Source organism: Mesitornis unicolor, unplaced genomic scaffold, assembly GCF_000695765.1.
Source record: "Mesitornis unicolor isolate BGI_N332 unplaced genomic scaffold, ASM69576v1 scaffold31911, whole genome shotgun sequence".
NCBI lineage: Eukaryota > Metazoa > Chordata > Aves > Mesitornithiformes > Mesitornithidae > Mesitornis > Mesitornis unicolor.
The window spans coordinates 8,044-22,361 of record NW_010163641.1 but is presented as its reverse complement, the minus strand read 5'-3'; the positions used below and the strand labels follow the sequence as shown (position 1 = coordinate 22,361).

At 56.8% G+C, this 14,318-nt stretch overlaps 1 protein-coding gene across 5 annotated transcripts in view; it reads left to right on the top strand.

Annotated features, from left to right (window-relative positions):
- Positions 1-288: 288 nt before the first annotated feature.
- Positions 289-14,318, top strand: part of AP1B1 (adaptor-related protein complex 1, beta 1 subunit) — a 19,339-nt gene continuing 5,309 nt past the window's right edge. For 2 of the 5 annotated variants that reach the window (XM_010194052.1, XM_010194051.1), the window contains exons 1-14: positions 289-325; positions 1,384-1,489; positions 3,300-3,435; positions 4,209-4,454; positions 5,132-5,322; positions 5,902-6,123; positions 7,214-7,334; positions 7,557-7,652; positions 9,358-9,473; positions 10,333-10,498; positions 11,397-11,495; positions 11,844-12,103; positions 12,535-12,736; positions 14,123-14,278. In XM_010194052.1, coding sequence (XP_010192354.1) covers positions 289-325; positions 1,384-1,489; positions 3,300-3,435; positions 4,209-4,454; positions 5,132-5,322; positions 5,902-6,123; positions 7,214-7,334; positions 7,557-7,652; positions 9,358-9,473; positions 10,333-10,498; positions 11,397-11,495; positions 11,844-12,103; positions 12,535-12,736; positions 14,123-14,278 — 2,154 coding nt within the window. Of the gene's footprint in view, positions 326-1,383; positions 1,490-3,299; positions 3,436-4,208; positions 4,455-5,131; positions 5,323-5,901; positions 6,124-7,213; positions 7,335-7,556; positions 7,653-9,357; positions 9,474-10,332; positions 10,499-11,396; positions 11,496-11,843; positions 12,104-12,534; positions 12,769-13,639; positions 13,661-13,981; positions 13,994-14,122; positions 14,279-14,318 lie in introns of all 5 variants that reach the window. The other 3 variants (XM_010194049.1, XM_010194048.1, XM_010194050.1) reach the window with 3 other exon arrangements.

Sequence of the window (14,318 nt, the reverse complement as noted above, 5' to 3'; positions counted from 1 at the left end):
CTTCAGCGGCTGCTTCCCTTCTCCTCCTCCACATCCTCGTTACTGAACCAGCTGATTCCCCACTCCTCGGCAGAGCCTGTGATGCGCTGGCGTGGCTGCAAGGCGCTCACCCTCCCCGGGGGATCGGGCTCCTCCAGCAGCACGGGAGCTGAGGGCTTCTCTGGGTGCTCCCCTCCCCTGGCTTTCCTTCCGGAGCTCTCTGTAGCGACCCTAGCAAGGAAACTCTCAGCGTTCAACCTCTCTGCTCTGCCTCTCCTCCCAGGGACGTGCCGCTAGCTGGAGACCACCATGACAGACTCCAAGTACTTCACCACCACGAAGAAAGGTGAGAGAGGGAGGACTGTTTTCACCTAAGTAATCAGGTTTTCCTTGCAGCTGTGTGAGCCAGGCAGGGATGGCTGTCTCTGCAGTAGGAAGGTGGTAGAGGTGCCAGCTCCTGTGGGAATGCCCTGAGCCCGTGTAGGGTGCTGTGGGTGACAGCTTGCTCTGATGCAGCCGGGGCGGCTCCTGAGCTGCCATGGGGGCAGAGCCCCCTGTCACCACCCCACTGAGCCCCGACAGGGCTGGGTTATTGGCTTGAGCAGCTCAAGAGCGGCTGCAGGACACGGCCCCCACCCCGAGCTCCCCTGCACTGGGACAGAAACTCTTGAGGTGTTTGACTTAAGCTCTTTTCAGACCAAGGAGTTAATATAGAGGAAAGCCATGTGGCAACTTCTTCTTCAGTCTGCTTGCCCAGGGGTGAATAAAGAGCTCAGGGTGAGAGCTGATGCCCTTGGGCTGGGTCCAGAGCTGACTGGTTGCCCCCAGCAAGGCACTGGCCTGGAGATTTGCTGCCATGTGCAGAGCAGGATTTGGGAGCCACCATCCCTTGCATGGCCTTGAGGAGCAGTTCCCAAAATCCGCCTGGGTTTTCTGCCATTGGTACCTGCCATCATCCAGGCTGTGGTGGGCTCCCCAGATAGGGGAGGACCTTCCAGCAGCCATATGTGGGGCTGGGGCTTCACTGTATGCTGCGATAACTGCCTCACAGCCAAAAATGCCCACTGAATAAACCCTATGTCCCATGCTTGGGGTGTGGGGTGCTGCTGCTCGTCACTGCGGCAGTGCCTTGGGTCCTTAAAGCCCTCGGGGCTCTTGTGGGGCTGGAGGAGCCACGGGGGTGCACTAGCACGCTCGTCTCCATTTCCATGGATAACAGAGCAGGCCTGGCCCTTGGCGAGACATTTGGGAAGTGAAATCCCCCTTTTCAACTCCTGGCACCCCTGAGCACCCAGGTAGCAAAGGAGCCCCAGCACGCAGCGGGTGGGAGCTGGGCAGCACCCAGCAGAGGGGCGGGTGCCCCATCCCCTAACCCCTGAGTTCCCTCTTTTTCCCCTCTTCCAGGGGAGATATTTGAGCTGAAAGCCGAACTGAACAGTGACAAGAAGGAGAAGAAGAAGGAAGCCGTGAAGAAGGTGATCGCGTCCATGACCGTTGGCAAAGATGTCAGGTGCGTGGCAGCACTGTGCTGGGGTGCCTGGGCCACGCCGGGAGGGTGCCCAGGTGGCTCGTGGGCTCCCATTTCCCCTGTCGCCTCCAAGGGATTTTTGTGTTGGTTTTTGTGTCGGGTGAGGACTGAGCGAGCTCCTGGCCGCAGCTCTACCCCCTGCTACGGAGGGAAATGTTTGTGTAAGCGTGGCCGTCTGGCAGGCGGGGGCTTGCCTGGCTTTGGTGGTAATCTGACTGAAAGAGGATTGGTCTGGCAGCCAGATAAGTTTGTTGGGATTATTGCCGCTTCCTTCAAGTGTTACTAAAACCAAGCAGAAACCCCCTCATGGCAGAGGGTCGGTATCTCTGCGTTGGTGTCCGTAAACCTTTTGCAGCCGCTCAGTCCAAAAGGTTGGGCGGCTGCTTTTCCCTCTTCTCCTTTACCCGTCTGATGGAGCAGCACGTGCCCCCTCCGTCCCCTCCTCCTCGCACGAACCTGTCCCTGCACACCCTTGGCATTGCACGCAACGTCGGCTCTTTGCCTTTTGTGCTGTGCTTGAGGGCAGGTGGAGGAAAACTGCAGGATGAGCTCTAGATTGGGAAAACCGGTGTGTCCCCAGCTCCCAGAGCCCTTGCAGCAGCAGGCAGTGGGGTCTTGGGGTCACTTTGGAGAATCTGACACAGGACATGGCAGGGAGGCTTGGCAGAAGCTACATCAATTGGAAAGGAAATACCAGCTGTGACAGCCCCGTTTTTATTCCTCCATGTATTTTAGGCTGCAAAAAAGCACTATGCTAAGCTCACCTCTCCCTGGGAGGTGCCAGGAAAGCCTGGTCCAGCGTGGGGTGAGCGGTTGAGGTGGGTGAGCTCTGCAAGGGAATTGGCAAACTGTGGTGCTTAGGGCCGAGGGGAGCCCGGGGTTGATTCTGGAAGCGATGGCTGGGTTTGTGGTGGCGGAGAAGCCTCCAGGAGCCAAGGGACATCTGTTGGGGTGGGCTAACTCCTGCATTAGCCCTCTGATCTTGATTGCCTCTCCTAGGGTGGTTTAATACTCTGTGATTCTGTGTAATAGTCTAATTGGGCTGTGTCTTTAATAGTCTAATCAGGCTGTCTTTATTGTCTGGTGGAACAGCATCTCTGGCATCCCGCAGCTTTGGGATTTAGTACTTGAGGGGTCAGGTTTGGGAAGGGGAAGCCCGCAGCCCCATGTGAGCGCTGCTCCACCCCGCAGAGCATCGTTCTGCTGTAGGGCTCACCCCGGGGACTGGGGATGTTCCTCACACGCAGGCCTGGGTTTTACTTCTCCGACGGGATGTTTCTAGCGTAGGATGTGGGGCAAGCGCTCGGCAGTTTGCAGCAGGACAGGTTCAACGTCCACAAAAGCAGCAGGTGGTTTTGGTAGAGCTGTGCAGGAGAGATTGTGCAGAAGGCAAGAGGGGGTGGCTCGTCTCCCGCGTCCTCTCGCACTGTCCTGTAGTAGCTGGATGATGTTGCATCTTCTCCCGGGATGGTGGACACGGATTGGAGCTGAGATACAGCAGAGCTGTGTGGGAGAGCTCAATTTTGGCCCTTTAGGGGCCATTTTAAGCTGCTCTTGATGGAGATCTGCAAAGAAAAGCTCACGGGATGGGTGATTTAGCCACCCCTCCTGCAGGGTGTGCTCAGGTCATGGGAGAGCCCAGGGTCTTCTGGCTTTGGGAGTGAGTTAAGCCACGGGAAGGGGATGACCATGCACCTGAGGAAGCGAGTGATCCCGTGGGCAGCGGTGTCTCCTTTCCCCGGCTCAGCAGCGTGGCTGCATCCTGCCTTCACAGAGCTGCTTTGTGTTTCAGTGCGCTCTTCCCAGATGTGGTGAACTGCATGCAGACAGATAACCTGGAGCTGAAGAAGCTGGTCTACCTCTACCTGATGAACTATGCCAAGAGCCAGCCAGACATGGCCATCATGGCAGTCAACACCTTCGTGAAGGTGAGAGGAGAGGGCTGTGTGCCTCGGAGCCCACCGTGTGCACCCCTGCTTTCACGTGAGGCCACTGCACTAAGCTGTACCACAGAGAAGGGAGTGTGAGCAGGTTTCCAAAACCTCTTTCTCTGGAGTAGGGGCTCCCCTAGCTCTAGGTAACTGAGCAAATTTGTCCAGTAATGCAGAAAAAACCCATTTTCTTGGCTCTGTCAGTGGCAGCTCCGGCTGTGGGCAGCTGCCGTGATGGAGCTGCTGTCATGTGAGCGAACATGTTGAAGTCTCTGCAGCTGAGAGAGCCCTCGTGATCTTTCAGTTGGAGAGGAGAACTGAAGAGCGTGTTTGTTAGGAGCCAAGATATCGCCCAAGCGCTTTGTGAAAAGGCTTAGTGGGCATTAGAGGGAGTTTTGGCTTTTTAGGAATTAACCCCCCCCACACACATTTAATTTATAAACCTGGTAGATGCATTTCCCGGGTCAGGTGGCCATTCTGCAGGGTGGCAGCTGACTTCAGATACTTGGTGTAAGCAGTGAAAACATCACATTCCTGGAGGTACATTTGCAGTGATGGTGTTAAAACCCTGTGGGTGCCCGATTGTAGAACAAGAGATCAAACCTCTTCCTTGGGTGACTTGTTCTTGAGAGCACGCTTGTTCTTGATGTGTGAAAGCCTCTAGGCTTCAGGTACCCAGACGAGAACGGAGGTCCCAGAGCCACCACTGGTGCCTGTGATTCAAGGAGAAGAGGCCCTGGAAATCTCACCTCCCTCTCTCATCCCTGCAGGACTGCGAGGACCCAAACCCTCTGATCCGGGCCCTGGCTGTGCGCACCATGGGCTGCATCCGTGTGGACAAGATAACGGAGTATCTCTGCGAGCCCCTGCGGAAGTGCCTGAAGGACGAGGACCCTTACGTGCGCAAGACGGCAGCCGTCTGCGTGGCGAAGCTCCACGACATCAATGCCCAGCTGGTGGAAGACCAGGGCTTCTTGGACACCCTTAAAGACCTCATCTCAGACTCCAACCCCATGGTGATTATTTTTTGCCTTCTCTGTCCTGTCTTCTCTTCATCCAGATGGCAGTAAACACTCTCCCTTTGTGTTTACATGCTGATTCCCTTCATCTCGTGCTCCCCTTCACTCCCTTTTTGGTGCTTAACAGACAGCTTTTGGGGACAGTCCCAGTTCCTTGTCCCGTAACCCTGTCTCCTGGAAGATTTCTCTGATTGTATCTGGTGGCCCTTGCCTCTGGCGAGGGTTTCCTATGCTGGGTTTGGCCAGCATTAGTCTCCCTGCCTTTTTTCCAGGCTTGAGTTACTTTAAAGCTGCTTTCCCTGGGGTTCCTCTTCCCCCAGCCTTTACTGCTCTTCAGATCTTGCCACAGGCGTAGCAGCGAGCCCCAGAGCTGCTGCAGAAAGCGATGGGGCTCCGCAGAGCTGGGCTCCTCCACGCTGGGCATGGGGCCAAGGCTGACTCCTGCCGAACATGTGTGAGCCGTTGGAAACGCGGCGTGGGTGGTGGGGCTGTGCTGGTGGCGATTGCTCATCTCCTGGGGATCAGCTGCTGGGGAGGAGAAGCTGGTGCCCAGATGTCACTGGAGTGCACGGTGCTGATATGGAGGATGCAGCTCTTCCTCTTGCTCCAGCTTTCTCCCAGGCTGTTGAACCACATTTGGTGTCACCTAACGCGTGTCCTGTCCCCTCTGGCAGGTAGTGGCCAACGCAGTAGCGGCTCTCTCGGAAATTGCAGAGTCTCACCCGAGCAGTAACCTCCTGGACCTCAACCCCCAGTCCATCAACAAGCTGCTCACGGCCTTGAACGAGTGCACCGAGTGGGGCCAGATCTTCATCCTGGACTGCCTGGCAAACTACATGCCCAAGGACGACCGGGAAGCCCAGAGGTGAGGGTGGCTCTGGGTGCTGCTGGGGTAGCAATGGCTTCAGGGCACCGCAGACCGACGGGAGCGGGGCTGGAAAGGGGAGGAGGACAGGCAGGTATTGACTGAGGGGCCTCACACTGCCTCTTCTCCAAGAAGCATCTTTATCCTCCTGACTTGTAGAGTCCCACTGCAGGAGGTGGGACAGCAGGCATCTGCTGGCCACCGTGCCTTGGGCACAGCCATCTGGAAACTGCTGTGGTCCTGTGGCGAGCCCTGTTCCCGTGCTGGCACGGGGATTGTGCTTCTCAAGCTGCTTCAAAACGTGGCCTTACCATGCAGCAAGGGACAGCAGGCACTAGGGAGCTCGGAAAGAGGGTCACTGCAATAGGGTTTTGTAAAGGCTGAGAAATAACCATCATTAGGGCATTGAAGAGCCAGTTCAGCATCTCTTGGGAAGGTCTCAAGCGCCCCTCAGCTGTCCTGCTGCAAACTCTGCCGGTGCCTTGTTCTTCATTGGTACTGGCAGCAGTGTGTAAGCAGTAACACCATCTGTGATCATTTACTTCCCCTCTCCTTCCCCCTCACCTCTGACACCTCCAGCATTTGTGAGCGGGTGACGCCCCGGCTGTCCCACGCCAACTCGGCAGTGGTGCTCTCGGCGGTGAAGGTGCTGATGAAGTTCATGGAGATGCTGTCGAAGGACCTAGATTACTACGGCACGCTGCTAAAGAAGCTGGCCCCGCCGCTGGTCACCCTGCTCTCCGCAGAGCCCGAGCTGCAGTACGTGGCTCTCCGCAACATCAACCTCATCGTGCAGAAGAGGTGGGTGCCCCAATGCAGCGGGGTTTTACTTAGTGACTTTGGTTTAGTCATTAAATGTCTCTTGAGGAATTTTTGTGAGATCAGCTTGTTTCTGTGTAGTTGTCCTATTTGAATAAGTGCTGAGAGTCCTTTTGTCCCTTTGCTGATCTAAAATCGCTGGTGGGCAGGAGGTGTCTGAGGCCCCACACTCGTGCCTCGAGCAGACCTGGCCAGCTGGAGAGCCACGCTGCGCGGTGACAGCCCCAGCCAGGTGATTTGCTGTCCTATCAGTTATCACCATGGTTGTCTATTAAAAATAGCCTCAATTTCTGGGAGAAGTGGAAAGCAATTAGTGTCCCTGGGAGCGGGAATGTGGAAGGCAGGTTGGCTCCTTGGAGCTGGACCTGGCCTGTCTCTTTCCCAGCTTAGAGAGAGGAGGATCTGGTGAGAAAGGTCCAGCCTAGCCCTGGGCTCTGCGTTTGCATTCCCACTCTCCCCGAGATGTCCCTTCCAACCTTGGCAAGACAAACGTCCCCTGTTGCCTTACGTCTGCTCTTTGTTTGCAGCAAGGTTGTGCTCTGTCCCCTGCGCTCCAGCGAAGGGGAGCCAAGGGACAGAGTCCTGGGGGGGAAATTGTGGTCTCTTGGATTCATTGGCATTGAATAGGCCCCCAAAACCTTGAGCTTGTGGGCAAGGAGACTTGTCCTCCTGGCCCAGAGCTCCTCGCTCTCTGGCTCTGGGTTTCCCCAGCTTCTGTTCTTGGTGTCCTCAAGCCTTCACCATCCCAGCCCAGCCTTGGCTGGGGAGTAGCTGTAGCTTATGGAGTCATGAATTTGCACAGACTCGGGTCATTAGCTGGCTCCATCCATGACTCCTGACCGGTGTGCAGCCTTCTGAGGAGGACGGCTCCCTCTCTGCACTGCTTTGCCTGCTGGTAGCTGCCTGGGTCAGAGCCTGGAGGCACGAGCAGAGCTCAGATCTTGCTTCTGCCACTGGAGAAATCATCTGAAGCAGTATCTGGTGTCCAGAAAGCTCTGGAGAGCCATGATTTCTGGAAGATTTTTGAAGGAGCGTGTGTCTCCCTTAGTCGCTGCCTCTCATTGTCCTCCAGGCCCGAGATCCTGAAGCACGAGATGAAGGTGTTCTTTGTGAAGTACAACGACCCCATCTACGTCAAGCTGGAGAAGCTGGACATCATGATCCGCCTGGCTTCCCAGGCCAACATTGCTCAGGTTGGGGTCCACTTGACTGTGGGGTGGGCTCCAAGGGAGGTGTGCAGGGGGCTCCAGCTCCATGGGGGAAGGGTATTCACCTGAGAATATTCACCTGAGACCCAGCTTTGCAGGATGCTGACAGGAGCAGTTGTACCAGCCAGTCTGCTTCTGGGTCACTGCCCTGCTTTTCTGATGGCTTTTCTTGCCACTGGGCTCTCACTGCCTTATCCCCTTCACCAGGTGCTGGCAGAGCTGAAGGAATACGCCACAGAAGTGGACGTGGACTTCGTCAGGAAGGCGGTTCGAGCCATTGGCCGCTGTGCCATCAAGGTGGAGGTGAGGGCTGGATCGCTTTGGGTCCTGATGGCAGCTGTGGCAAGGCTTCGTGCTCCAGTGCGTGTTGGATGGGCTGGAGGTCATCCCACTGCAGATTCACACCAGCTTCACGCTATGGGAACAGGAACATCCTGGCTTTTCCATTAGTTTTTCAGGAGCATTTCATGGAAGCTTTTATGAATTAAGCTCATCCTTATTTAGCCAATACTTACACGCAGATTTTCTTCCCTTGAAGTAAACCAACATTAAAGATAGGTTTGGGCGCCCAGCTTAAACAGATTCTCAGTTTATATCAGTTCTGAGAATCACAGAATGTGAGGAGTTGGAAGGGACCTCGAAAGCTCCCCCAGTGCAACCCCTGCAGAGCAGGATCACCAGAGCAGTCACACAGGAACACGGCCAGGGCTTTGGGTGTCTGCAGACAAGGAGACTCCACAACCTCTCTGGGCAGCCTGGGCCAGTGTTGATATTTCAGAGTTTATCAGCACGGAAGAGGGATGTCTTTTAAATAATTTCTAGAGACTTCTAAAATGTTTTTATTTTACTTTTATGTGTTAAGTGTGCAATTTGAAATGCCTTCACATGGGTTTCTGAGAGTCGCCCAGGTCACAATAAACCAACTGTACCACGGGTAATTCCCTCAAGTACTGGCTATAGGATCCTCCACTCACTCCCTGTAAGAACAGATTATTATCTGATTATTGTCCAGTAAAATCAGTACTTTCAATCACGTAGTGCCCCACGTTGGGCACCAAAAGGAGTTACCACTGCCCTGATGAGCTGGAGCCTTTGTGGGCCCTGGGCTGAGCCACAGTTGTTCATGTACAGGGTGTGAGGAGGGTATTTCATCCCCTTACCCTGTGCTGTCACGGCTGTTTTAGGATCCCTGCCTGCCCCATGCTCCGTTGCAGACAGACATTAATACAGCAGATGATACAAGTGGCTTGTTCAGGGGCCACAGAGAGGAGTGGGAGTGAGCTGACCTGTTACCGAGGGGCCAGGAGGCTTTGCTTCCCCTCGGGGTGTATTTGAAGAAGGGAATTATGAAAAACCTTGCTGAAAGAGTGGCTCTGCATGGCCTGGGTACAGGCAGGCTCACAGGCAAGGTCATGTAGCTTCGAGCCAGCTGATACAGCACCGGGTTTACTGCAGAGCATCCTCAATCACAAGACAAATGGCTCCACAGCAGTGAGCTGGGCGCTGGCGAGAGGCAGGAGAGGATGCACCGGATCTAGCACAGTCCTTGCCTCCCACCAGGAGCTGAGCTGGCTCAGTGCTGCCCTTAGAGCCATCCCTCCCCTCCTTAGTGGAGCCAGCCTCTCCTGGGGGAATTTATTACCATGGCATTTGCTCTGGTTTTTCCCACTGTGTCAACACTGAGCTGAGAGGCTGTGAGGATGCAAACTGAGACAAGGTGCAGGACGCTGCTGCCCTCACAAGCTGAGGTCTCTGCTTGCCGCTGTGCTCCAGGGAGCAAGCCATGTAGGGGGAGAGGAGGCTCTTGGGGGGTGCAAAGGGAATGAGGAGGAGCTAGACCTGGGTGGGAAGGGGAGACCACACTTGTGCATCCCCCATTCCGGTTTGGGTTGGGTTTGGGGATATAGAGAGGAGATAAGGCAGCAAGGAGGGGTGTGGGAAGGGCACCAGAGGCTTTGGGCTGGGGTTGTAAGAGCATTGCTGCAGACTGACCGAGTCTCTCCAACAGCAATCGGCCGAGCGCTGCGTCAGCACCCTGCTGGACCTCATCCAGACCAAAGTCAACTATGTGGTGCAGGAGGCCATCGTCGTCATCAAGGACATCTTCCGCAAGTACCCCAACAAGTATGTGGTGGCTTCCCACAAGCCTGGGGGCCTCGCGTGGACGCTCTCAGTCCTAGATGAGCTCTTTCTGCCCCTCCGTGCTTGGGGCAGGGTCCTACAAAGACTCAGGCGTGGGTGAGGGATGGGCTGCTGCTCCCTCCTGGTGGGGTGGTCGGTGGTGAAGCTGCCTGGATCCTCCCCGCAGTGAAGGTGGCTTTGGGCTTTTTGCTACCCGGGGTGCTGATCACCAGTCAGTGCTGCTCCAAGAGTTAAGCTGGGGGAAGGAAAGCCGTTCCCAGCCCTGGGAACACTCCCCGGCCGTCCCAGATCCAGACACCCACACGGACAGGAGCTGCCAGAGACTTTGAGGTCCCTCCTGTCAGCAGAAACCGTCCCTGGCTCTTAATTCAGCACTGCTGATGCTGGAGTGAGGGCAGCAGGAGGAGAGGGAAGTGTTCCAGCTGAGCTGGGATGAATAGGCAACTGCATGATCAGGAAGCTGTGTACCGAGAGTGGTAATAAATACTAATGAACTGAATTAGTAACGAGCAGGAGCTCTGCAGGAATAGCCAGCAGCTCAGGGCTGCTGCAGAGAGGAGGGAGACCAGATGAGCGAGGCTGAGAAGTTAAAATCAGCAGCAGGGCTGGCAAGCTGGGGGGAACATGCTTTGGGGCTGGTGAGGGATCAGCATGGGCAGCATCAGGCTGTGCCACTGCTCTGGGGAGAGGGGACAGCCCCAGGCAGCTGGCAGGGGCTCTTGCCGGTGCCCTCGGTGAAGTCCTGATTCCGCTGAGGGTGACAGGACGTGGTTTGGAGGTAGAGCGGAGCCGAGACGCTGGTTTCTTGCTTTTGGTGAACGTGTGTCCTCTCCTTGGGAAGGTATGAGAGTGTGATCGCCACTCTCTGCGAGAACCTCGACTCCCTGGACGAGCCCGAGGCCCGGGCTGCCATGATCTGGATCGTGGGAGAGTACGCCGAGCGGATCGACAACGCCGACGAGCTGCTGGAGAGCTTCCTGGAGGGCTTCCACGATGAGAGCACCCAGGTGCGGTGGGACACGGGGACGGCCCTCCGTGCGATGAGGGGGTCTGGCCAGCAGTAGGACCAGCTGCTTGAGGGGTGACACTGACGAACTGTGCTAATTGGAGTGTAATGAAGCAAATTGCTCTAGCAGGGTCGGGAATGTGTTTTATGTGCAGGCACTCAGGGCAGCAGTGTCCTACAGCAGCTGAGTGGGTGCAGAATGTGGCCCATGAAGCGCCACTGCGATGGAGTCCCGTGTACCTTCCCCCCTTAATAGCTGGGAGGGACCAACTGGTTGTGCCAGGACAGGACCGGCCCTTTGGAGCTGGAAAAGAGTCAGGTGGCTGAAATGAGCAGAGGGCTGCGTCTGCCCCTTCTGCCAGGGCAGCTGAGGCCCATGGGAGTTTTGGGGGGTTTCCATCTGTGGAAACTTCCTACAATGCACTGTGCTAAACACCATGAAACTAAGTCACAGCGAACAGGGGAAAGTCTCTAAATGCAAAATAGCAAAGGCAGCGATGCTGACTGCCCTGTCTCAGGCCTAAAGGGACCGTCAGAGTTGAATCACTGCTGCTTATCCTCGTGAAAGTCAGAGGATGCTCTGGGCTTCACCCCTGTGGGACCATGTAACCCAGTCCTGAGACCTTGCCCAGTAACCTCTGTGTCAGCCTGCAACTGATGGGTTGAGAGGGCGATAATTGGCTTGAAACACGCTGGAGCCCTGGCTGGAAGCCACACAGGGTGCCCTGACGCTGGTCACCACTGCTTAAGCAGTCGCCACACGTTTGGTCCCTTGAAAAGCAGGTTGGGGTTGCGTCCTGGAAGCACATAAGGGAAAAAATTCCCGTGTTCTTGCACAGAAATGGTGTGAGCTGTCTGTCTGTCTGTCTGTCTCTGCCTAACCCTCTGTCTGCCCACAGGTTCAGCTGCAGCTGCTGACGGCCATCGTGAAGCTGTTCCTGAAGAAGCCCACTGAGACGCAGGAGCTGGTGCAGCAGGTGCTGAGCCTGGCCACGCAGGTGGGTAACGGCTTCTGCACGGGGAAGAGCTTCCCGAGGGCTTCACCATTGCCCCAGGGCAGCGGGAATGGCTTGGTAATGCAGTGCCCGTGGCAGGGGGTGGATAATTGGAGCTCAATTCTGGAAAAGCTGATAGTTAAACTCCTGGAGAGTGAGGACATCTCACACAGCACAGTGTGAGCAGAGTGTGACATAAATAGCTTTGACTTTTAACTTTAAAAATTAAAGTAACATCCCCCTAATGCTACAGGAAGACTTAGATGGGGCCGTGGTGCTCTGAGTTGCTCTGTAGTAGCTGTACCTTCCCCCGCCCCATGGCTTTGGCGCTAATCCCTGTGCTTCCCACAGGACTCCGACAACCCTGACCTGCGGGACCGCGGCTACATCTACTGGCGCCTGCTCTCCACCGACCCCGTGGCTGCCAAGGAGGTGGTGCTGGCGGAGAAGCCCCTCATTTCTGAGGAGACGGATCTGATCGAGCCGACGCTCCTGGATGAGCTGATCTGCTACATCGGGACGCTGGCCTCTGTCTATCACAAACCCCCCAGCGCCTTTGTGGAGGGGAGCAGAGGGGTTGTGCACAAGAGCTTGCCCCCACGAACGGGCTCGTGAGTATCTCCGCTTCCCCAGGGTGACTTCCCCTCTGTGCTGGGACTTACAGGGCTGGATCCGTGCGAAGGGCAGGTTGGATGCTGAGCCAAGAGGCCACGGGGCTGCCACAGCTGTGCACGGCCTCGTGCAGAGCTGGCTGTGTGTGCTGCGCTTGGAGCTGAGCTGAGGCCCCCTTTCCCAAGGGGAGGCTCCCCTGCAGCAGCAGGGCTGTATGGATTCAGTACTGTCCTTGCAAGGCTGAAGGGGTGATCTCCGACCTACGTGGAAGGTGATCTCCATGAGAATGTGTTAGGATTCAGGGTGTCTCTTTGAACGCTCACTGCAAAGCCCTGCTGGGTGATCCCCAGCCCCCGTGTCTCCAGCAGGACCTGTCGACTCAGCTGGAGGTCCTCAGCGTCTCACATCTCTTCCTTGCCCTTCCTTTTAGGAGCGAGAGTGCCGAAAGCCCCGACACAGCCCCCTCAGGGGTGCAGGCAGCGGAGCAGCCGGCTGTCATCCCCACTCAGGGCGACCTCCTGGGGGACCTGCTCAACCTGGACCTGGGTCCGCCGGTCAGCGGGCCTCCCATCGCCACCTCCTCCGTGCAGATGGGCGCCGTGGACCTCCTCGGAGGTGGCTTGGACAGCCTGGTATGTCACAGCCCTGCTGCCCTGGCAGCATCGCACTGGGTTTGATGCTGGCTCCTGTCTGGAGCTCCTGCGGACAGGGTAGTCTTGTCCGCCTGTAGACATCTGGGCTAGTTCTTCCCTTCTGCAGCTGGTGAAAAGAGAGGGCATTGCACCCTTATTTATCTTGTCCTTGTCAGATGGCTGGAGTGGGGCAGGGGGTTAATGCTCCTGAGTGCCTTTTCTCTTGGTACATGAGGTCTGTGAAGATGTTTCCACTCTCTCTGCAAGGGTGACTTCTTCCTGGGTCCCCCTCTGAACTCCAGTTAACCCCTGGAGACATCCATTCAACCACCCTGTGGGGTTGAGATGTGCCTGTTCCCAGCCTGTGGGTTGCTTTAACTGATATCTCCTGCACGGGAGATCTGGAGGTGACAGCTTGTCCCTCCTGGGAATGCAAACCCAGCAGCGATTTGGCCGCAGGGTGAGGAGGGATGGAAGCCTCTGCCTGGTTGAGACTCCTGCCCTGCAGGTGCTGGCGATTTTTCCAGGCTTCCCGAAGGAAAAGAGTTTGGAGTTTACTCCACTGCTCATAAAATCCAGCAGAGATCCCCAGAGGGAAGCAGCGTCGCTGTGTCTTCACCTCTCGTGGTCCATAATCCCAAAACGTCACCTTGGCTCTCTGTGGCTTGGAGGGTTTGGCAGTGGGCTGGTGCTGAGCGTGGGGACGAGAGACCCTGGTCACGCTCTGTCCCCTGGCTCCAGGGCAGCCGTGGATGGACAGATGGACATGTTTGCGGTGTGGCAGGACTAACCTCTCTTCCCTCCTCCCCTTCTCTTGCCTCTCCTGTTTTTTGTCTCTTCTCTCCTGGCTTCCCTCTGCATGCGGCTGGCTCTTCTCTCCACCTTGCCTGCTTCTGCTTGGAGATGGGGGACGAGTCGGAAGGGGTATGGATCAGCCCGTTTCTTAACCCTCTAGACCATGTGTAGCCCACACGGTGCCTGTCCCCACCTCCAGCTGCCCCTGCGCCCCTTGCCCAGCCTCAGCTCTTGTGTTCGGTGCCCCGGTGACACCTCGCTTCCCTTTGGGGACAGCCAGGCCCCTGTGCCAGGTCTGGGACCACTGGAGCATCCTCACTGACTCAGAGCCCTCACTGGCCCCCACTGATGCTTTTAGAGGGTGCCCTTGGTGGGGCATTTTGTGGGACCCCTGTGCCCTCGGCTTGCTGGCCCCTGCCCCTGCTGATGCCACTTTCTTGTCTCTTGCAGCTGCGAAGCGATGTAGGAGGCAGCCCTGCTGTGAGTGTGCCCTTGCGCCCAAACTCCTCTCATCCTCTGCATCCTCCTCCTCCTCTTCCTCCTCCCCCACCCCATGGTGCCCTCTGTAACCCCTTCCCTTGTTCCCTGCAGATGGGTGGCGGCGGCGGCGGCGGCAGCTTCACACCAGCGCCCAGCACCGCGATGCCTGCAAACATGGGAGCACCCCTCGGCAGCGGCCTGGGAGACCTCTTTGACCTCACCGGTGGAGTGGGGACCCTGTCGGGATCCTACGTGGCCCCCAAAACGGTGAGTGGGACAGGGGAGCCCCAGCTGCTGGCTGCAGGTG